General features: G+C 49.1%; 2 protein-coding genes across 4 annotated transcripts; one reads left to right on the top strand and one right to left on the bottom strand.

Annotated features, from left to right (window-relative positions):
• Positions 1-2,020: 2,020 nt before the first annotated feature.
• Positions 2,021-8,290, bottom strand: AHSA1 (activator of HSP90 ATPase activity 1). Its single transcript, XM_068946670.1, has 9 exons — positions 8,082-8,290; positions 7,615-7,805; positions 7,357-7,439; positions 6,878-6,995; positions 5,107-5,195; positions 4,624-4,758; positions 3,730-3,831; positions 2,919-2,970; positions 2,021-2,428 (listed from the first exon to the last, which is right to left on the bottom strand). The coding sequence occupies exons 1-9, from the start codon at positions 8,159-8,161 to the stop codon at positions 2,256-2,258; spliced, it is 1,023 nt and encodes a 340-aa protein (XP_068802771.1). The 5' UTR covers positions 8,162-8,290; the 3' UTR covers positions 2,021-2,255.
• On the top strand, positions 8,281-23,034 carry VIPAS39 (VPS33B interacting protein, apical-basolateral polarity regulator, spe-39 homolog). 3 transcript variants are annotated; one of them, XM_068946666.1, is made up of 20 exons: positions 8,281-8,713; positions 8,914-9,006; positions 9,523-9,622; positions 10,930-11,073; positions 12,024-12,062; positions 12,414-12,478; positions 15,178-15,234; positions 16,257-16,349; positions 17,011-17,044; positions 17,503-17,605; positions 17,690-17,717; positions 17,912-17,985; positions 18,520-18,595; positions 18,871-19,005; positions 19,569-19,610; positions 20,040-20,129; positions 20,622-20,708; positions 21,308-21,397; positions 21,749-21,853; positions 22,117-23,034. In XM_068946666.1, the coding sequence occupies exons 2-20, from the start codon at positions 8,914-8,916 to the stop codon at positions 22,135-22,137; spliced, it is 1,476 nt and encodes a 491-aa protein (XP_068802767.1). In that variant the 5' UTR covers positions 8,281-8,713; the 3' UTR covers positions 22,138-23,034. The 3 variants fall into 3 exon arrangements, with proteins under 3 accessions (XP_068802767.1, XP_068802770.1, XP_068802768.1); XM_068946667.1 differs by lacking the exon at positions 8,281-8,713 and adding an exon at positions 8,741-8,791; XM_068946669.1 differs by lacking the exon at positions 19,569-19,610 and having other exon boundaries at positions 8,554-8,713.

Raw genomic sequence — 23,034 nt, 5'->3', positions numbered from 1 at the left:
GGCAGTCAGTTTTGCTAGATGTCTACCAGAGCTCTCAAACCGCCTGTGAGCAAAAGCCTGAGTCTGCACTGCCCTGTGCTTGCGGGCTGCCAGCGGAGGCCATAGCATGTCCTATTAGAGTAGCAGCAGGATGCCCGAAGTAAACCCGTGTTTGTGATGGAAGGAAGGCAATTAAAATTCCACTTCAGCTGCCTTCCTGTCCCACTTCCTAACCTTCCAGCAGCAGGTGATTAGCGCAGCCTGCCTTCTGCTGCCCTCTGCTCAGCTACACTGGAGCCAACCTCACTGTCCAGGAGCACTGCTGCCACAGCGTGGCTAGCTGCTGCCACAGCTAGTAAAATACAAAAAAGATGCTATAATTCAGGTACCAATTTTGTCTCAAGTTAAATCAGAACTTATTTCTCTATTTTGAAATAATTTTGCTTTCCTTACATCAAAGCTGTTATCTTGTCTGTGAACAAATCGGCCGAGCGGGCTATTTAAGGTTTTCTATGTTTATGTCTAGCACTTCCCAAACAGAAAAACATACATGATTGCTGCAGAGTAATGCCAGTGTGCTTATATCATGTTCGGCTCCTGCAGTCTACCCGCTGCATACAGCAGTACATCTGTGCATAAGCATCCTGGCAAAATACCTACAGTCACTTTTCTAGCAAAAGAGGGAAACGTAATATTGTAAGGCTTCCCTACGTCCAAGTGCCTAGTGTTTCATACAGCTAAAGTTCCAGCCATAGGTCAGCGGTGATAAATACACCACACAGAACTTAAGTTTCATATCAAACTCTTGAACTTGGGCACAAACTGAAACACAGGAAACTCCACTTGAACATAAGAAAACACTTCTTCACTGTAGGGTGGTTGAATATTGCAACAGGTTGCCTAAGGAGGTTGTAGAAATACTCAAAACCCAACGGGACCTGGTCTGGGGCAACCTGCCACTGACCTTGCTTGAGCAAGTGTCCAAAAGGTCCCTTCCAACCCCAACTACTCTGTGATTCTGTAACTTTATGTTCATATGCACTATACTGTGAATAAACACTTTGGAATAACGATGGGAAAAGACTAGAAATGTTTTCCCTGTTTTAGTAAACAAATATACTTACTTGAGTTGCCTTTTAAATAGGCACTAAAGTTATTTTCCCAAGTCCTCTACTGATGGCTACAACATGCCATTAAGAAGGAAACAAATGAAACCAGTTCTTACCCAGTAACATTATTTAGTTAGCTAGAGCTGCTCTGCAGATTACCCCATACTATATTAGCGGGAAATGCAATATATAGTTCATCCCTCAAAGGCAAAATTGAGTACTTCAGTCACCCTAGATGTTAAGCATTTCTCACTGGAACTAGCTTTCCCCCTCCCCCCCCCGCCCCCAAGACGTTTAGTCACCTTAGAAGACGACATCTCCATGAACTGTACTAGCAGGAAAGAACAAGTGATTTTTCCCTTCCTCACCAGTAGAATAAACAGCTGAAGTGGAGTCAGCCAGGAATACTGCACCTTGTTTGTTTTACAAGAACAAATCTCACTCCCACTGAGAGCCTAGTTTGCTTTGGCTTGAAGCTCTTGGAGGTAGCTAAACCTGGACCCCAGACCCTTGCTAGAACACCCTCTTATACGTGAGAGTTTTCCTAGCGGTGGTTTGCTTATCTCCTTGGACACTGGGCGACTAAATTATATGCATTCTTATGCAGCAGGCTAGTACGCTAAGTGCAAAAAGGATGGTGTTGAAGAGGGGGATGTGCAAGAGAAGAGAAATAGCTTCAACAAGGCCTTAGATTCCTTCAGAAACAGAAAGGGTTTAAAACACTTACTAGCGGCAGATCAAAAGCAGAGAGAAATTGAGCAGCTGCTCAGACTAAAAACTGCATCAAGCTCATGCTCTCTACTCACCCAGAGGTGAGAAGTAAATCACATTGGGATCATCACTCTTCATTGATCAATGTTTTTCCAGCCATATCCCTCCCTTAGTCTAGCCACCAATCCTTTGAACTCAAGCTCATCTGAAGACACAGACTTCATGGTGTTTTTTTTAAGTTAGGTTTATTTAGGAATAGAAGTATGTACACGTAAGAGAATCCCCTGCAGCACGAGACATGCACAAAGCAGTGAGGGACTGAAAGTGGCGCTGCTCAATGGCCTTATCTGTCATCCCACTCTTCCCAGCAGAGGACCAAGATTAGAAAGGGACAAGTGAGAAATGTATCAGTCCGTGCGGCAGAGTCTCCGAGCAGAGCCTTCCCAGCAACCAATGTTAAAACAAGCGGGCGCCATAACCAAATGTCTGTTTAATGCCCTCAAAGTAGTAGCGCTGCCAGCCTTGCTTTGTTCTTTCCTCCTCACTGGCAGGAACGCCCTTGCCTTCCAAACACACTTCTGTCTCACCACCTTTGTCAGTGAAGTTCAAGGTAATTGTTGCAAAGTGCCCTAGAGGAACCAAAGCAAATCTGTCAGCAGTGTGCAGTATAGTACCAGCTGCCCCAAGGAGCTGCTCTGCTCCTCTTCCCACATAGCACCAAAAAACGCCAAAACAACAACAACAAAAAACCAAACCAAAAACACACTCTCCAGGATCCTCTCCAGAAGGATCTATTTATGACAGTGGCAGGTCTTTGTTAGAAGCAGAGGGAGGAGAGGGCTCCCTTCTCGTATATACATCTCAAAGCAGTTGCAGTGGAGCAAGCCACTACTTCATTGCTCCTAATCCCTGACTGCTGCCCTAAGCAGCGGCTCATGGATCCGACCCAGTCATTTGGGATATGAAGCTAGGAAAAGATTGGTGCCGTTCCCGGAACGCTGCATGTGCCTTCCCACTCCCTCCCCATCACTAGCTGGAGGGCAGTGCAGTAAACGGGACTGTAATTCTTTGAACACAGGCAAGGGCTGCGATATCATAGTCAACTTTTGGACTACTTACCAGCTGGCCAAGATTTAAATCTCCACTTCATAATAAGTTGCTTCTCAGGGACCTAGGAAAGAGAGAAATGACTGAGGACTAGTATTTCTTGCAAACTCTGCCATCTTTAATAGAAAAGAACTAAAATTGTGTTTGATCTGAAGTCTTACAATCACTTGACAAACAAAAAATAGTATCTTAAAGCTGCCCGTTCTTTCCACCCCTTTACCAGGAAGCCAGGCCAGACTAGACCCGAGGCACATAAGTCAAGGGCTTAGAAAAAAAGTAAGTTGGGAAGTCTCATAGATTCCGACTCGTCTACAACCTACAGAACAGGGGAGCAAGTTCTGAATATTGTACATCATGTTCAGAGATTACATACTGCTGTAGGGAAGCCACCAAGACAAATTCCTGACACAACAGAGTCTCAAACACTGATGTAGTGTCCCCGTTGAGAAGACTTAAGTGGCAAGAGGCTTAAAGTGGAAAAGGGTCAGTCACTGCTTCTGAGCTCCGTCCCCCTTACCCCCGCAATCAAATAAACAAAATAATTAAAAAGCAGAAAACAAACAAACAACGACCCACACACAATAACAGGGCAGACGCACGACTAGAAGTCAGATTTTTTTTCACGAAGCTAACCTCTTGTACATTAACTCCTATTATCTTCCAGCAAAAAGGAGACCTTCAGTGGCTGCGGTGATTATATATAACCATCTGGCACCAGGGAGGGATTCAGGATTAGCGAACTGAAAGATTGTTACGGAATAGGTGCATCAAAACTAACATGCTCCCTCCTGAGCCAGATACAGCTACACTGGCTAGTACTTACTAGGTCAACAAACTCTCCTGTGACGCTGCCATCCAGCAACTGAAACTTGCCTCCTTTATCAGCCTCCAAGGCTGCTTGTGCGTGGGTGAAAGCTTGGACCATCTGCAAAGAATTCAGGAGGAGACCTGTATTACTTGACATTTTCTGCTTGCAAACTTGTTGCTTAATGCTTCCCACCCAACTACAAAAGTTCCACAACTTCTGGAAGAGTAGGAAAGTCCATAGTGTAAGGTCTTTATCAAGAAAAGACAAAAACCCTGTCCCAGCCAGAAAAACAAGGTTAGAGCCACTAGGGCAGGATTTTGCTTGTCAAGGGAAAAAGAAACCCTAGCTTTCATTATTTATTCTGTGCATTTACTCTCTAAATCACACTTCTGATTTGATCCGTTGATCCCTGAATGAAACCTGGTTCTACAAAACCATTGTATTTTAGCTCTTTTTTAAGCAGGGGCAGAAAAGACTAAAAGCATGTTTGCAATAAGGAACAGAGTGTAGTATTGTATCTTTAACCATGCAGTAGTGCGCAGGGAGGAATCTATTCCTTAAGGAGCATTTCTCTGGCTTTGAGCCTGCCTAACCTTAAAAAGAACAAATCCACTCCCCCCTCCCCACCCCGGACTGTAAATCCCAAGAGATCTGATCACATGCAGAAAGGGGTGCGCCTACAGACAGGTGCTGAGAAGCGCCTGCAACTGGTTTCTGGCTGGCATTAATCCACTCTTTTCAGCTGTGTGAAAAGGTGCACATACGAGCTTTAAGCAACTGTTTTGCAGACCAGCTTTCTCATTCCACTCTTATGCATCAGGAGTATCCTGCAGAACACCTTACAAAGCTTCTTTGGAACAGCCATCTCTGTGCTAAGAACAGCCATTCTCAGAACAATCCTGGACTTACCTCCTGAGTAACAAACACTCGATAGAGCTCCTCAGGAGATGTTAAGAAGGTGTCTTTTAAGCTGATCTTACATGTAGGAATCTTGACTCCTATTGATTTGGACTGTGATGTTGCTGTACTGCTGCTAGCAGCGGTCTAACAAAACAAACAGCATTGAAGCACACACGTACTTCCCCCCTACCGACCAAACCTCAACAAGCAAACGCACATCTAAGAGAGAAATAGAGATCTTATGGTAAAATAAGATATACATATTTGAGCATATAAGGCAGATTTAACACTCTACTTGAACTTAAAAAAATATTACATGCTGCGAATGGAAACAGTCAGGCCTGCACCACAGATTGCCAGTATATATCTTATATACATATATATGTGTATGTATCTTCTAAAGAGAACAAGTTGCTGTTGTAAGCCCTAGTATCTTATATGCTCTATGTTTCTTCAGAGATCCCCAAAACATATGTGCATAGTTTTGTTTACCTTGCGGTCTTCTGCTTTAGGTGCCACCTGAGGTGTTGTTTCCATATGCTCACCATTCATTGTGGGCAAAATCATGCCCTGGGTGAATTCTGAAAAGACAGGAAAGTGCCCAGGAAATCAATACAAGATCAAGTAAACCTTTTAACTGATCTTTGAAACACATAATCACAAAGGGCTTTCTGGTTTCTCCCCTGCTCGCTAGTACCAACATCTTTAAACCAGTTTAAAGAAAAGAGGGGAAAAAAAACCCCAAGAATCAGGCCTCATTTTATAAGCAATTGTTTCTTTTGCCCTCAATACTCTCCACTGACAGCTATGACCAAAAGCTGAGTACACTAAGTTAGGAACTTCCTTCCTATTTCCAGCCCAGACAGACTTATCACCATCTTACACATGTTGCTCTCAAATCAACATCAACCTTATACTCAATTTGCTTTTCTCTCACTCTTCAACATAAAGAGCAAGCACATCTCAAATACTTCTACGTTGCTGGTCTAAAGAAATTCATTTCTTTTTTGATGGGCTCTCCGTTTTTCAAATCACTGTAGCGCAGAAAACAAGTCGCTTCTAACTCCATCTTCAGTTTATCTTTTTTGACAACAGATGCCAGGGCTCTGCATGGAATTCCAGGTTAGCTCTCACCAGTGCACTATACAGCAGCACAAGTGCTTTTGCAACTCCACCAGAAGCTTCAGCCTCTTTTGTCATCATGTTTGCTTTTTCTACAGCTCTGTCAGTTCTGCCTTTGCCAATTATAAAACACTTTGGTCCTTCCCCTTCCTCTTCAGCTGTTCAAACTGGCAAAACGACATCATACAGCAGAATTTTATTAAAATGTGCACTACTGAGTTGCCATCTATTCCTACTTATTGCAGCCCACAAGATCTTATGGCTCTTTCTGAGTAATATTCTCATTTTCCACTGGGAGACGGCACCTCCCAACTTTAACACTAAAATGCTTTAAGACACCCAGGGGTACGGAAATCTGATCCTGGAAAAGCAGTGAACAGTGATAGTTTGTACTGAGCAAAACCTGAATGTCTCATGTGTCTGGTGTAAACCCAGTAAGTAGATATAAAAAGCATCTCTAGTGTTCCCAGTCATGCTAGAGAGCAAAGCAGAACTCAACCAGAGCGTACTGATTGAACTCAAACTGCTGCAACCAAGGAGACTTACCTTCTAAAAAAACAATTGTTCCAGATGCTAAGACAGTTCATTCAACACTACCAAAACTTGCACAGCAACTTCAAATTGTCAGTTTTCCCTCAAACCGAAACTGCACTAGATGCACCCCGTCTTATTAGCATGACGGAAGAGAAAAGCAACAAAAACTAGTAAGCCAGAAAACTAGAAAGAAAACACCACCTTCCAAGAGAGCAAGCAAGCCAAAGGCCAGATTGTGCCACACGCAGTAACTGATACTCTGTATTACTGTGGTAGCAAATACACGTTTTACTGGCGTCATTTCCTCTATTGCTGGCCTTCAAGTGCGTAAAGGACATGCTCAGTTTTAAAACATGCTTCAGAAACCATTGCTTATTATTTGATTCTCACTGAAGACAATGTTTTGTGGATGTGCTAGAGAATCTGGACAGAATTGCATCCTGAAAAAACACTAGCTTTTTTCAAAGGAGACAGAAAGATGACTGCTGTCGCTTAGACACCTTCCTATTGAGATGAGGAGAGGAACTGCTATTCCTGCCTCCCTTTTCTCCAAGCCTTTATTTAGCACTAGCCCATGGAGGTCCCAAAACACTTCTCAGTTACCTACCTGTTTTGAGAGTGCTGATGTAAGTTTTCATTGCATCTCTTATTTTTTTCGTACCCTCTTGCTTCATCAGGGTCTTCAAGTTAGTGTCAGGCTCATCTTTAGCAAGGCTGACAAGGATCTAAACCAAAAGTACAAGTACCAGTTAACAAAGCCACGCTTACATAGTCTTTTTATTACTCAACATCACAGTTAGGCTTAGACCTGAGCTTTCACAAGACGCTGTGCCATCTTATAGTCTTTCATTTCATCTACTGCCAGCCTATTATAACGTACACAGCTAGCTGAATCGATTCACGTGCTATAGATCCACTAAATCTACAAGACAGGAATTTCTTTGATAAAGATACAACATGAGTTTGAGCAGTCCCTAATGCTAAAAAGGCCCTCTGCGATTACTTTGGAAAGATAATATGGAAATATTAACACTCTAAGAACTCATTAAACAGCACTGCAGTCAGTAATATTAGCCATTAGTTTACCTCAACTTCATCAATGTCATTTTCATCCGAGAGATTAGGAATCTCCACATACCCTTTATACTTCACTCCTGTCTTTGAGGTGCCTGCAACAGCAACGATGTTCAGATCAATGTTTCTTACTCTACTTGTTCCAAGAGCAACCTTGTATCGTATCACAAAAAAATTACTTTTCTTTATTATTATTTCTTAGAGGAAATAAGTGTCCTTAATCCTATACTTGAACCTGGCTGTGAAACAGGAGAAGAGAACATCACTCACCGGTCCATGCCAGCTTAATAGCCCACTCATAGAAGAAGATTAGTTTCCCTTTGCGGTTATTAATTGAGGCTTCTCCATCCAATTTGCTCACTTCTGTCACCTCGCAGGCCCCCTCCTCACCCTCCACCCTGACAGGCAGGAGGAGAGTTTTAAGCCGTTCCGTGGACCAGTTGGAGGCATCCCGCTCCGTCCTGCGGGAAGAGAGCAGTGGCGGGGGGCGGGCGGTGAGCATCTGGGACAGGCCATGACAGGCCGCAGCAGGGACTGCCTGGGCATCCCCCAACCCCACCCCGCCGCTCCCGGCAACACTCCACCACACACGGCGGGGAGGAGGGGCACACACCCACCCTCGGGCCCCCAGACTCGCACGCACGGGGAGCGGGGGTGTGAGGAGGGCCTCTCGCCGGACACCGGCCCGGGCTCCCCCCGCCCGGGAGGGCCCACGCGGGCCGGGCCCCGCCGCTCACCAGTGCCAGTTGTTGACGTTGGTGGCGTCCGCCCGCTGCTCGACGATCCAGCGCGGGTCTCCCTCTCCCCACTTGGCCATCGGGATCGCCGCTGCCCTGCCCGCCGCCTCCGCACCGACCGCCCGTGGAAACTGCTAGAACCGCCGGCCGCCGCGCCACCTCCCGGCTTCCGCCACCGGCACGGTCCCTTCCGGCGCCCTTCCCCCGCCCCGCCCCGCGCGGCCGGGCCCTCCCTTCTCGGATCCACGCCGCCGCTAGCCAGCGCTTCCCCGCTCCGCCGGCGACGGCGGTCCCCTGCGGCCGGGCCGCCGCGCCGCGCCCTCCCCCCCCCGCCCCAAGGGCTAACTGCCCGGTGCCGGCGGCGGCAGCGGCAACAACCGTAGCAACGGACCCAGGCACCGCAGCGCCACGCGCAGCCTGCTGGGACTTGTAGTCCGGCTCCCGCAGGCGCGGCCTTGACGCGCGCAGGGCATGTCGGTACTCGTAGTCCGCGGGCGCGGACGGTGGGTCCGGGCCGGGCCGGGGGGCGGCGAAGACACTACAGCTCCCGGCGTGCTTTGCGGCGGCGGCCGCCCTTGCTCCCGCCGCGCTGCGCCGTTACCGGTGCTGGTGTCTCGCGCGGGAGAGGCGAGGTGAGGCGGGGCGGGGGAGGGGAGGGGAGTGGGCCCCGGCCCCGGCCCCGGCCCCGGCGCTGCCGCTGTGGTGCTGCGGTGGGGGCAGGGTGGCGGGGACGGGAAGGGAAGGGAAGGGAAGCGGCGGCGGCGGCGGCGGCGGCGGCGGCGGGCGCGCCCTCCTGTCCCCGGCCTGACGGTGCCGCGCGGTGCCGTTGCAGATGAGCAGGGCGAGGGCGGACGAGGAGGAGTACTGGCACAGCTCCAAGTTCCGGGCCTTCACCTTCGACGACGAGGATGACGAGCTGTCCCAGGTAGGGCCGCCACGCCGCGGGGGCCGGTGCGAGACCCGGTGGGGGGCGGGGGTGCTGCCCCCGGGGCCCCCTGGGCGCCCGGCGGCGGCCCTCGGACTGGCTTTGCCTCGAGGCAGGCCGCGGAGGGTGGGTGCTTTGCTGGTCGGGCTGTTGGCTGCGTGGGGGCCGAGAGCTCTTGCCTCAGCCCTTTGTAGCCAGTCTGAAATCTCGTTACAGGCTGTGACGATCCCTTCCCCCATATGTCAAATAGCATCTCTTGCTAGTTTGAGCGATTTGTGCGTGTGTGGGTGCCTGCAGCCCGTGCACCACATAGAGAGAAGAGGAGAGGCTGCCTTTGGCAGCTATACATCCGCAAGCGTAGAAGGCCTTCTCCAGGGAGGGTTGTCCTTCAGTAGCTTAGAGGCTGGAGAACCTGCGTACAAAATTCTGAGGAGGTTGTTTGAGAAGGTAATGGGAAACAAGATCTCCGCGCAACATTAGTGGTCATTATTACAAGCTGTTTTTTTTTGTCCATAGCTAAAGGAATCCAAACGGGCAGTGAATAGCCTTCGGGATATTGTCGACGATGATGACGATGACCTTGAGAAGGTCAGCTGGAGTGGGGAACCTGTGGGAAGTAAGTGCAGAAGTGCTCTAAGCTATCTTTAGGAGGGAGTAGGGTTAAAATTACCATTTATTTGCAGTCAGGAGTACTACATCCCATCTAATCCTGTCCTGCTTCAGGTCAAGTTGGTTGAGCCACTTGTTTTACCTATGTGGATCTGTTGAAAAGAGCAGGCAGAAGCAGATTAAATAAATAGAAAGAGTGCAGACAAGTGGAGGGAAATTGCTATGTTTTTCCCAATACATAGCTCAGCCCGGAACAGATGTTTTGGGGATTATGTTTTGATATTCATCGTATTCAGCTGACCTGCAGGATTGTGGGTGGCATCTGCTTCATGCTGCTGCCTGAAATGACAGCATTTAAAGTTCCCTGTGCTTTGCCCTGCAGCACTACAAGGCGGTATTTCAAGGTTGGGGTTTGTTTAAGGACAGACTTTTATGCCTGAAGTTTGAAAGGGAATTGGAAGCATTAAACAAATCCGTTTCTAGTGAGCGTGGGGACAGGCTCATGATCCTCACGCAACTGCTGTCTGCTGCTCTTTGGGGTTTGTGACCCGTTGCTGCCATAAAAATAGTTCAGGCACTAGCTAGCCGTTGAACACCTTTCAAACAGTGAAAGCTTAAATTTGGATCATCCAGAGGACTTTAAAAGAGCCTGATCTTCCTGAACTATGCTGAAACTCCTCCCTATGGTTCAGGTCTTTTCTTTTCCCACCCAGGGTCTCTACCCATCAGCTATTCTTTTGTTACACCACCCTATCCTAAAATGTGTGTTTGTGCCACTGCATGAAAAGAAGTGAAAACTAGACCAAGCAGGAGGGAGACGTATGCATTGTTGCCAGCAGCTTGTGTACTCTCATAGTTGATTTGTCTCTGTGGGCAGCAAAGCTATCTTGGCTTTCCAGTGTCCGGGAAGGAATGTTCTTATGCCTTTCTAATTTGAGATAAGCAAAGGATTCTCTGTCTTGCCTTGTACCTTTGGAGAAGCAATATGGTTTGCCTCATGCAACAACATACGAATGTTGAATAGTGTGTGTTTTTTTAGTATAAGCCATAACCAGCTGTACAACACTGATGAAATACAAGCATTTCTGGAGGAGAATGGGCAGCTGTTTAATAAGCAGTACTGCATGGTGTTGGGATCCTGTGCGCTGCATCTGATTAGTGCTGGCGGTCAAAACGTACCAGGATGTGCTAGCGTAGAACTGACCAGGACGCATACGTTCCTGCCCTGCCTGAAGATCTTTCTTTACAGACTGATTTTCTTTTCCTCTGCTTTAAATCACTACAATGGTTCTGTCTGTACGTTTTATTTGTCAGGTATCTCCTGGTCAATCAAAGAGACAGCCTCCAGCAGCGCTAGCTCCCTGGAGGGCCGAGACTCCAGCCTGCAGAAAGGTTCTTCCTCCTATACTGCTTTTCCCAAACAAGCCTCCTCCTACTCCCTAAGCAGCCTATTCAAAGGTGAGGTTCCTCATACACAATTTGGACACACGGGCTTTTTCTCAAGAGTCTCAAGGGGAAATCACATTATCTTATCATTTTCTGCTAAGTGAACGGGAAAGTCTGATCTCTGTTCAGTGTGGGGGTGTATCTACCACTGGTCAGAAATCAGAGACAGTGCTTGTCTTTTGCAGAAGACGACAGGCTCTTCTGGAGGGTACTTTGGTGTTTGTAGCTTCTTAAAAGCCAAGTTTCATGGAGTAGTGAGGTAGAACATAGCACTTTACAGGTACCCATTTGCACGATGGAAAGGAGCAGGCCACAAAGGGACTGGTTTGACTCATGTGGCCTGCATTTGGTCCTCAGTACTGTAGAGAAGTCAGGCTGATTATGCTTTACTTGGAGCTTAGCTGGTTGCTGCTGATGTCTGTAGCTGGTTCAGCAAACACCCCTTGGCAGCAGCAGTGATAGCACAGCTGGCTGTGTGGGGAATTGCACAGCCTGCAAGAACAAGCTTTGTCTTACAACTAGAGAACAAGCCAGCCTTTACTTTGTCTCTCTTTCTCTGGGGTATTTTTCACTCACGGTTTTGGTAATGTAGTGATAATGAAGGGCGTCAAAATCGTAGCCCTGGTGAATGGAGCTTCCCTGTGTTACTGTGGCCTAAGCAGTGCTATACCCATGAGTCTCTGTTCTGCAGGCTGTCTAGCTTCTTCTGGCCTTGGCAACAAGAGGGCAGATAGGGCCAGGGTGCCATATGGTTTGAGATGCCAAAGACTATCTGAAAGCCTTAGACTGCGAGCAGGTGAGCCCGAGGTGTGACAACATAGTATGATTCACTGCACGGAGTGGCTTGTTCTACACCGGAGTAGCTGTGGCTCACTGGCTTGTGGTCCAGAGCTGTGTTCCCTCTGCAAGAGATGTTGCCAGGGAAGAGGAAGTCCTCTCATGGCAGTTTGTTTTCATTTCAGGGCGAAACAGACTTCCAAGTTTCCAGTCCCTTTCAGATGGTAAGTCTTGACACCTTGCCTCGTTTTGGGAGGGGCATAGTTTTGCATAAGAGGCTTTTACCCAAAGCATTTCTGAAGAAAGGGTAGTGTCACCTTCCTTGTGTGTCCGAAAGGGAAACTGAATCATAGGTTGGCTGAAAGTCACCCAGCAAACAGGCAAAAGAGTTGGCATGATGGTTTGAGGCCCATATTGTAAGTGAAGAGTGTTGGGTTTAGAGCAACTTTGTGTTGCCATCTGATGCTTGAGTTTGGGTCTTCTACCAGGGAAACCAAGAAAATGGTGGCTTCAGAAGTAAGTGTGAATCAGGATGTTGATGTGCTGCTACTCATAGTTTTGTCTTTCCCTCCCAGCCCTCTCTGACCCAGGGGTTAAAAACTACGCCCCAGAGCTGCGCAGGCCAAAAGCTGAATACAAGGTGAGCAGCCTGTGTTTGTAACATTGAGATCAGAGCACTGCCAGGAGAACTACCCGCTCTAAAGGTTTCGTGGGAAGTGATTAATCTCTATTTCAGACAGCAGAGAGCAATGAAGGGAATAGGACAGGCGGTTGCAAAATGTCGAACCAGCCTCACAGTAATTTAGGCGTTCTCTGCTTGTGCCCAGGAGAAGGGAGCTTTGGTTCCACGAGGAGGGATATTAGTTATTCCTTCTCTTAATTTCTTGCCCATCAGTCTCTGTGGAAGGAACTCTTAATAATGCCTCACCTGTAAGCTCCTCTCATGCTGGATCAGATGCATTGGCATCATTTATATTCCTTAAATGAAACAGGAACCTACAGCCTTCTAAATCCCTTGTTCATGAATCACAGGAACACCCTGGTCAGGGAGAGCACAAAGATGGATTTCCAGTTGGCAGGAATGTTCTTCTCCCAGGTAGGCAGTCTTAGATGTTGCCAAATCCCATGGGTTTCGGCATCTGGCGGTTTTCTCCTGTCCCAGCCTAGTAGATGGGAGGTTGCAGTTGCATGTCCCCAGGTCCAGCCAGTAACAAGGCTGAGCCCGTTCCCAGTAGGCACATTCACGCACACACACGCGCACTACTAACACAGCTGGCTACGCAGAGAGAAAGCAGTGCCTTTACCAGTAGACACACAAACATACAGCACTCAGACCTGATCCTGAGCCTCTTCTCTATCTGTTCAGGACTGAAATCCACTGGCACAGCGTACCCACGCCATATGGGGGTCTCCAGTAGCTGGTCTTAGACACCCAATATATCTAGCAGCTGGCCCCAGATCCCAGTCTCCTTCAGTTGCTAGCACCAGGATGCTCAAGCTATTGTTGTTCGTGGACCCACTCTAGTCGCTGGTACTTGAACCACTTATCCTACTCACTGGCTAGGTGAGCTTGAAGTTCGCTAGCATTCACACAAACGCACGCGCTTGGAATAGAGAGGCCACCTACACAGAAGATGGTTAAAAATAGAATTTAATAAGAACATAAGATAGGCTGCAGTGATCAAGTGCAGGGCTCAATCAGACAAGCACACCAACCTCTATTTTCCCACGCTTGTTCTCCCAGATTTACTTTGATCCCTCCCTTTCCATACCTTTTGTCCTTTCCGTGAGCATCTCCTCATAAGGCTCATGCGTTCTCGCAGTCCTCTTAAAACATCCCAAGGTTCTCTTTCACCTGCATCCCATGTTAAGTCCTATAGTTCTTTAGGGTTGCATGGTGTTTGGGGAGAGTTTCTTTGGTTTACTCAAATTGGCAGGTTTCATACAAGGGATAATGGTTCTAATCTGACTTGTTTGACGGTAGATAGGAGTAGTCAAGTCAGTGTGCTCAGTTTGCACTGATTAGGTTACTGGGATTCTTCCTCCTGTCCATGGTCATCTGAGCCTCACCAAATCAGTGCGTTTATGGTGATTACTCTTTGATCAAATAACCTGACAGGTAGCAAATTCCTGAAGGCGCAGCAGGAGTAATAAGTGTTCCGTGTTGTGTCCCGCTCTTTACTCTAGTGCCTTCAGGGACAGTGAGGCAGAAAGGAGAGGGGTTGTACAGCGCCATAAAAGCAGACAGGAGTAAGTGAAGTGGAACTAAGAAAGGAAAGCCAGTGTCAGCTTTGAAATGGTGTTCTGACAGTGACAGGCTGAGGAGCTGCTTCTGGCCTGGGGCTGGAGGGAGCCCCAGTGCTCAGGACGTTTGACACGCAGCTATATAGTGACTTCAGAGATTCATATGCAATGGTCCCCTAATGGGAAGGGAGGGGGTAAGGCCCTTTTTTCCCTTAGTTCTGGGATTTTGGTATATCTTCATTGAATTTTAAGTTCAGTATCCTTAGAGCTGCCTTTACATACTCCCTTTCTCTGGCTCTTTTGAGGCATTATGACCACTTTTTCTAGGGCCTCGCATAGATTTAGATACCTACTTGGAGTCTGAATTCCGGCCTGGCTTGGGCCACCCATTATCCAGTGCTTCCAGATCCTGGTGTCTGTGCACTTCGGGGGAAGAATTCCACTCACTGTGGCTTATGACCTGAGGATAGGCTTCAGTGGTGTTGTCACATTTTACTAGTCCTGTGTGAGTCCCCATGCACTTACCTAAGGCTGCTGGCCTTGCATTCTCCACACTGCTGTGGAAGGTTCACCAGGAGAAGTGCGTCTGAGTTGTGGTAAGAAACTCAGTCCTTTTCTCTCAGTTCTCGGCTTGTCAAGTTTGCATGTATTTTGTTTGTCCTTCTGAAACCAACCTCGGAGCTTTAATTTGCAAGGAGGGCACCCTGTTGAAATGCATTTCCTGTAAAGGATATAGTGATGGACTTTACCCAGGCAATAGAAAGACTCTCCTTTAACCTCTCCACCACGTTCTCCACCGCATGTAGAACTCTGAGCAGCGTTCTTACCTGAAGACTGTGAAGATACATGCTCCTAATAATCCCCCTGCAGCGCTAGAAGCTATACCCGGGCCTGAACCTCTCCTGTGCAGAGTGCCCTTGGGGTTCAGCACGACAGTGTGCAGGCGTGTCCTTGAGTTGCTAGGTTTGGTTGTCTTGTCGGCCGAGACTGTCTCTGGGCCATCGCTCTGGTCCAACACAAGTGGAAGCCAGCTTGCAGCCTGCTGGAGTAATCAGGCCTCTGGAGGCTCAAAAACTCTTTGTTTTTTTGTGGTAGGATTACAGCAGTGACTGGAGCCCCAAAGATACTGTCAGGCGAATGCAGAGGGGCAAGGTAAGGACCTTCCTCTTCCATCTGCTTGCAGGAGAGGAGGGTGGGTTCTCCCAAACTGCTTTACACCTTTCCCATGCTTCTGGCTGTGTCCAGGAGCAGGAAGGCGATCCCTGTTGCTTGCAGCACCTAGCAGGGAGTGTGCTGTGCCTGTCTGTTGCTTTGTCAGGTGGCAGCACTGAGTTCACCCTAGTTCAAGAGCAGCGGGAGGCCTGCAGGGTTTTCTTGGGTTGTTACTTGAGTTGTCACCCTCAGCTAGGCTCTGGCAGAAGGTATCTATACACCCGTGTTCTTCTCTGCCCTTTCCATTCCCTGAGGCTGTGGAAAAAATCCAAGACTGTGAGGCTTTACTTTCTTTCTCAGTTGATGGCAAATGGAGGGAGGAGGACAAACAATCTTGATTACACTGGAGCCAGAAACTTAGTCTCAGCTGCCCTAGAGTTTGCAACGAGCACAGAAGGAGCTTTGCACAGAGGTAGCCACCAAGATATCCATAGACCTTTAGAGTTGATATTGAAGCTACCTCTCCTCACCAACTGCCATATGGTTTTCTTGCATATGTCTCCTCAAATGGGGCAGGTGGACCAAAGGTTGAGAGAGAACAGAATTATGGGGTAAGAGGAAGGAAGTAAAAGTCCTGTAACTCCCTGTAACTCCACCTTTCGGCTCTCTTCCATGGAAAGGGTCCTACAGAGTTCCCTCCTCCTGTCAGGGCTGTTAGTTTGTGGTGTGGAGGCAGTTTGGCCTTGTTACAAAGGTGCTCAGTGGAACTCTGCATGCACAGTGTTTGCTGTCCTAGCCTAGGCAGTAGTGAGAGCTAATTCTGCAACCCCCGTGGACACATTCCCAGGGATCATGCAGTGCGTGGTTTCAACTCATGAGAAGTCCTACAGCGTGTAGGAGGACTGTTATTCATGTTGCTGAAGGGCTTAAGGGGGGAAAAACGGGTAGCATCTTGGGGCTTGGTTCAGCATGAGGACTTATCTGATCCCCAGAATGCCTTCTTTTACCTCCTCTGTCTCCAGGTCTGCTCTCTAGAGAGGTTCCGCTCCCTGCAGGACAAGCTGGTGCTCTTGGACGAAGCTGTGGCAGGGCATGATGGCAATGTCATTACAGCTGTGAGTCCTGCTGGGGCCATATCCGTATAGGGCTGGGACTTCCTCAGTGACCCCACCGAGGGCCCTTGTGTGAACGCAGTCAATTGGCCATTTAATGCTGCAAGATGCCCTCATTCTTTACTTAAAACCAAGAAGTTACCAAAGGGTGTCAAAGGTAAAGGCTGGAAAGCTACATGTTCCTGCTGGCTTTCCTGCCGTTCCACAGAATTCACGTCAGGTGATAACAAAGAACTTGATCCCTCAGCTTTACAGATCTCTGCAGCAAGTTCTTGAAGGCCAAGGTTTAATCTGCTCATTGCAGCACAGAAGACTTGAGGGATCTCTCCAGCTTATCTGGCTTCCAGAGCATCATGCAGTAAATGGGGCTGTGTCAGAGCATCCCTCATCCAGATCTTTTAAGCCCTTCAATCTCCCAAGAAAAGGTCTTTCTTTGTAAAACTTTATCTCATTTATCTAAGCTCTAGAGAATCCAGGTAGCTGTGGCCCTGGCTCAGTACTTGCCCGCTGTCCAGTGGGCAGCAGAATTCACTTTAGTAAGAGCTGTGCCTTTAAAGGGCCTTTACAAAAGGTTCCCCAGGCCTTGACCAGTTTGCTGTCTGTCTGTTTTAATTCTGATGAAGATTGATCTGTTCAGCTGAGGGCTGCCTCTCTGTGCTCACAGGTCCTGATATTCCTGAAACGGACACTAAGGAAAGGTAAGCGTGATCAGGGTCCGGGTTTCTATGGTGTATTTCTGTTAAAGGCTAAGGGACTGCTTCGCTCTCTGAATGCAAGTTGAGAGGAGAAAGCAGCCGGCGTATTGCTGCTTTACTGAGCGTGAAATGTCTGGGAGTGCGGTGAGTGTAAAATGGGAGGGGAGTGATGATGCCCAAGAAGGCCCCAGAGAGGAGCTTTAAGCACTGGTAGGTGGTAGTAGCGTTGGGGTGAATGAGAATGAATCTGGAGGGATAGCAAGCTGCTGTGAATTCAGCTGGCAGCCTGGTGAACAGGACACTTCTCCTGTCTCTAGGGCTCTGGGGCTGTGCTTTGAGGGTGGATGGGGTTGCTGAATCCCGATAGTGGCTTGCAGCTCCACGCACTGTGCTTAGCCCCCTATGTGGCTCGTTAGTGCTGACTTGCTTTAGCCATGTGCATGTATCCCTCTCTCCCGTAGAGATCTTGTTTCGGGAGCTGGAGGTGCGGCAGGTGGCCCTGTGTCATCTGATCCATTTTCTCAAAGAGACGGGTGAGCAGAAGTTGCTTCTGGATCTGCTCAGGTGAGGCTCTTGCCCAGCCCTGCGGCAGGGGTGAGTGTGCTACTAGGTACCTGCTTCAGAATTAATGCTCCTTCCCTTTTGCAGGTTCCTGGACAGGACTGAGGAAGTTGCAGTGAGTATTCCCAGGAGCTGAAGCTCCCCTTCCTCAGTAAGGAGGGAGCACAGAGCACGGGAAGGGCAGGGAGAGGCTGGCAGCAGGGTGTCTGGTAGCCAGGGGAGAGCTTTGCATCCTGGTTCTGCTCTCTGGAGTCCTATACCTCCCAAACCCATGAGAACAGGCTGTGCTTCTCTTCCCTCTCTCTCTAGCTGTCCCAGTATCGGGAGCATTTGAACATCCAGGATGTAGAAAAACGGAGGGAGTTTCTGAAAGGCTGCATCGGGTAAGGAAAAATGTAAGAGATCGAGTGGGATGTAGGTGCTTAACAGCAGGTGGTAATAAAGAATATGAGACCCCTTCCCAGTGCTGTGCTACAGCTTTTGTAGTTCAAGACCGGATGTTGGTTTTGTATTGGGTAAGTGGGGTATTATGAGATGTGATGTAAATCAGAGAATTTGGGACGATCGCTAGTCCAGCATCTTTTGCTGCTTAGTGAGGGGCAGAGATGCTTCCGGGACGTTCAGGTTGTGAAGGGTGAAAGCTTGGGTGCCTAGGCACTCAAGGAATCGATAGTGTTTGCTTTAGCTTGTCCTTTAAGGTATTGCAAATACTTTCTCTTTCTCTGGAGCCAGTGTAGGAGAAAGCCAGAAAGGGCAGTGGGTGGGGCGTTGGTGAGGCAGGAGATTGAGTACCTGCTAGCCCCTCTGAGGCTGGGGATACAGGGAGGTGTTCCTTGTCACATCCCCGTACGTGGGGAGCACGCTCAGTTATACTGTGTTAAGAGCTGCTAAGAGTGTCTTCCTCTGTGTCTGGCCAGGTTGCCATTTTCAGCTGAGGATACAGCTCACATCCAAGACCATTATACTCTGCTGGAGAGACAGATAATCATTGAGGTACGAAATCCTCCCTGCTGGTCAGGAGATGACAGGCTGGCTGTGAGGTCCCTATCTGTCCCCAGCCTGCTCTGACCATTATAGTTTTTAACTGCCATCCAAGCTGCTGCCCCAGGCATATGTGTGAAATAGCAGACCTGAGATTTCATGGCATGTTGAGGCAGTGCTTGTGTATCACTTTCACAACACTCTCTCCAGGTCTCTGCACCACAGCTAGGTCAGGCAGCTGTCTTGACTCATGCGCTCGCTCTCTATCTCTCGTTCTGCTTCTTCAGGCCAATGATCGGCACTTAGAAACAGCTGGGCAGTCAGAGATATTTCGGAAATATCCTCGCAAGGCCTCGATTCTCAACATGCCACTGGTGACCACTCTCTTCTACTCCTGTTTCTACCACTACACAGAGGCTGAGGTGAGGGTGATGTGGGAGGTGACGGGTTACATCTCATCCTTGTAGCCCGTAGTATGTGGCGTGCTTAAGCTTGGCATGTTAATGAAGGAAGAGAGGGAGATCGTACTTTCATCCCCTAGACAGACCTAGAGGAACCCAGCTTCCCTTGACCATCCGGGACCAGTTTTGAGTTTTCTCCTGTACTCTGAGACAGGACATTCAGCCTGGGACAGTGTGTTGGGAATCACCTAAAAGCGATCACTATCTTGTACTGCTGCCCCCAAGGAGCCAGAACTGGCCCTTAATTCTGTGAGGCTGAGGTGTATTATAATGGTCTCAGAATTGCTGGAGATGCCACAGCTTGAGGCTGTAGGGAGAACCAAGCCAGAAAGCTAATGGGGTGGGAGAGTTGCTCTCTCCTCTGCCAGCTGTTCCCTCCTATGGCAGTGGCATGAGCAAAAGCAGTGAAGAGTTCTGTGGAGGGGAGATTCACCCTGTGTAAGGCACGTGCTTTACAACAGAAGGTGTCCAAACTTCCTTGGCCTCCCATGCTGAATTTGCACTGACTTATGTACTCTCTCTAGGGGACATTCAGCAGCCCATCCAACCTGAAGAAAACATTTAAGGTATGGGATCCTCTGTGACTCCTGTCGTGAGGTGTTTCAGCACCAGCTGAAAATATAGGCGGCCAAGTTGACTTAGCAAGGGGGTTGAGTAGGAAGAGTTTGAGCGGCTTAGCACTGAGGCAAGGAGGGCAGCGCTGCATTCTCCCTGAGCAGAGCCATTCTGGAGGCTCAGAATGCAAGTGGGAGCTGAGTGGAGGCTTTCACTGTCCCACTGAGCAGGAGCCAGTGCATCCTGGCTGCAGCACAACTTGCAAATCTCCATCTCATGCTTTCTGCAAGTGTTGGCCCCGGCCTCGCGTAGCCCCTCACCTCCTTGCCTGGCTGTGGGCAGAGGTCCTGCCAGGGTCGGGACCAGCTGACATTCCTCTCCGTCCCACACAGACCCTCTAAGCTGTGCTATTGCTCTGACTGCAGCTCTCTGCCTTGCAGATTCCTGATAAGCAGTATGTGCTGACTGCCCTGGCTGCGCGGGCCAAGCTGCGAGCTTGGAATGATGTCGATGCCCTCTTCACCACCAAGGTGAGCTGGGGAAAGATTTGCTGGGGGCTCGATTCCCCGTGCTGATAGGCAGTGCTGATAGCTGGCTTGTTCTGGAGTTACTGGACAGACGTGATTTTATTTCAGTGGGGCCCAGCATCTCTGCTGCAGTAAGTTGCAGTGAGTTCCTCACAGGGCAGCTTTCCCTGCTTAAGAGTTCTGCTGGGCCTGGCTCAGCTCTAGCAACTGGTGTCAGAGAAAGGAGCTGCCTTCATGCCTGGTTTGTAAAGGGTTCACTGCCAACCTGAATCCAGTCACTGAATGAAGGGCTCTGCCAAAAGTGCCTGTGTAGCAGATGGGGAAGGATGCCAGCAGCTGAAGGGATTTTTTTTTCCCCCCCTTCATTGGGGGCAAAAAGTCTCTTGCTCCCAACTTCAATCTGTGGCAACCCTGTTCTTTGCTTTTCTGCCTCTTCTGGCAATGGCTGGAGGGAGTGCCTTTAGAGTTTAATACTGGGTTTTGCTCTGGTTTCAGAACTGGCTGGGCTATACCAAGAAGAAGGCACCCATTGGCTTCCACCGGGTGGTGGAGATCTTGCAGAGGAATAATGCTCCTGTGCAGGTGAGCAAGGAACTGCTGTGCTCAGGGTCAGATGTCCCTTTGGGTCACCAAGCCATTTCTCAGGCTGGCTTATACCTCTTGGGCTGTTAGCACGGGCTACTGCCTGTGTGCCTGCTCTTCACTGGGATTTGGTGTGTGACAGATTCCCCAAGTGAGCTGCCTCACGGTTGGCTGGCCTTGCCAGTGGGGCACAGCACTCAGCTGAGCCAGCTAGTGACCCCCACATCAACGGAAAGCGTAAATGGGCATCAGAGCTGGGTCCTAGCTGACTGCAAGAGGGGCAGTGGGCCTAAGGGAGTCTGGGAGTGCTCTCCACATTGTCAGCTTTGTTTGCTACATTAACTTACATACTTGATCAATCTGGTGGTGGCTAACCTGATCTACAGGAGTGAGGTAGCTTAAGACTAGGGTCTTTGTGAGCAAAGCTTTACTGTCTCGAGGGTCCTGAGCAGACTTGTCCTGGTCGCTTGTTGTCCTAGGGTGGAATGGGTGAAGTCTGTGATAACCAATGATCTTAAAAAGATTTTGTGGTTGGCGTGAGAGAGCGAGGCAGGAGGTGCTTGAAGAAGTGAGCTGACGCACCCTTCCTTCCCTCACAGGTGCTGCAGGATTACGTGCGCCTGGTGGAGGACGTGGAGACACGGTTAAACCTCGCCACCAAGTACAAGTGCCATGATGTTGTCATTGATGTGAGTCCCTGCTGCGAGCGTGAAGAGGAGGGATGAGAGCATGCTTTTCCTTCCTAGCTTCCCTCTGCCCCTCTGCTGCTTTCCTGCCACATGCCTGGTCTGTTTTTTTTTTTTTTTTTTTTTTATCCCTGGGCCTGGGGAACACTATGGTCAGTGGAAGCCAGCTGAGCCAGGAGAGCAGCCCCTAGGGTTTATGCTGTGCCCAGGTCAGATCTGCGTAGTCCACTCGCACAGGCAGCCAAAGTCATCGGTGGGAATTTGAGGGGCGATCGAAGATTTACTGCAGGGCACCATCCCAATATGTAAGTGTCCGCTTCACTCATCTGGGCTCTGGTTTTGCTCTTTATCTAGACGTACAGAGATCTAAAGGATCGTATCCAGCTGGCAGCGTATAGATGCAAAGTGGAGCGAGGCTCGGCAGAAGAAGAAAAGATAGACAGCATTCTCAACAATACGGTGAGAAACCTTCTGGAGACTCTCATCAGAGACAGGCATACGTTGGGTGTGCCGTAAGGGCATGGCTGTCCCACGTCCTTTTCTCCTTCCTGGGAAGCTAATGATATGTTTGGGGTTGCATTCACTGTAGGAATGAAGGGTGAAACTGATAGAAATAGCACCTTATGGACATATGTGCACTTCTCGGGGAGTGGGGCCCACTAACTTGCCTCCAAAGGTATCATGCCTGATGCTAGTCATGTCCTGTTCTGCCTCTCTTTTAGCAAATCCGATGGAAGAACTGAGCACGTATGAAGCAGCCCACTTGGCCATTGCCTTGCCAGTGAGAGAGGAAACCACACAACCCGGTCCAGTGCCAACAGAGCAACTGTTACTAGTCGTTGCATGGTTAATATCTGTCAGTGACAGTGGGTGCCTGTGGCTTGTGGGACAGAGGCATTTCGGCTGGTTGGAGGCAGCTGCTCCCATGTAGCCAGTGAAACGTGGTACTGATCCACCAGGGCTGATTCTTTTTGGAATCTGGATCTCTGCTTTGGCTGTAAGCCAGGCATGGCTTGTGTTTACAGATGGCAGTCACTGGGCACAGCAGGGTTATATTTGCTCTGTGTGGTGTCTGGGCTTATTCCAGCAAGAGGAACAGGTCAATTGCACTCATGGGTCTCTCCAACAGACGATGCTGACCAGTCCCTATAACGCTTCCAGCTGACTTGGGCATCAGCAGCCTTGGCTGTGTCCAGAGTAAAGCCTACAGGGCTGTGTTCTCTCTGCCTCAAAGAGTGTGATGGGGGAGAGAACTAGGTGTACCTTACAGACCATTTTTCTTTTTTGCTGGTTTGTTCTGGCTCACCCCAGGGAAAGAGGTGTTGTGTGAACTCCGGAGAGCCACGGCAGCAGCCTCTGCCAGTATCTCCATGCTGGTTCTCAGCAGGTCTCTTCATCAGGGAAGAGTAGGCACCTGGTGTGGAGCTGGTCAGAGCCCTGCTGGGTTGGGCAAAGACCAAGGAGGGACCCCTTTCATTAGGCATAAACCTGCTGGCCCCAGCAGCTCTTTTCTCTGAGAGCGTCATGCCAAGAAGGATCGAACTGCACCTTCTCAGAAACACAACTCCTCAGGCAACTGCTGGCATCCTCCTTCCAGACCTCACTTCCTTCCTTAAATAAAGCTGTCTCTTTCTCCTTGA

This window comes from Struthio camelus, chromosome 5 (assembly GCF_040807025.1).
Source record: "Struthio camelus isolate bStrCam1 chromosome 5, bStrCam1.hap1, whole genome shotgun sequence".
In the NCBI taxonomy this organism is placed as follows: domain Eukaryota; kingdom Metazoa; phylum Chordata; class Aves; order Struthioniformes; family Struthionidae; genus Struthio; species Struthio camelus.
The sequence above is the reverse complement of the archived record's forward strand: the minus strand, read 5'-3'. Positions and strand labels throughout refer to the sequence as shown.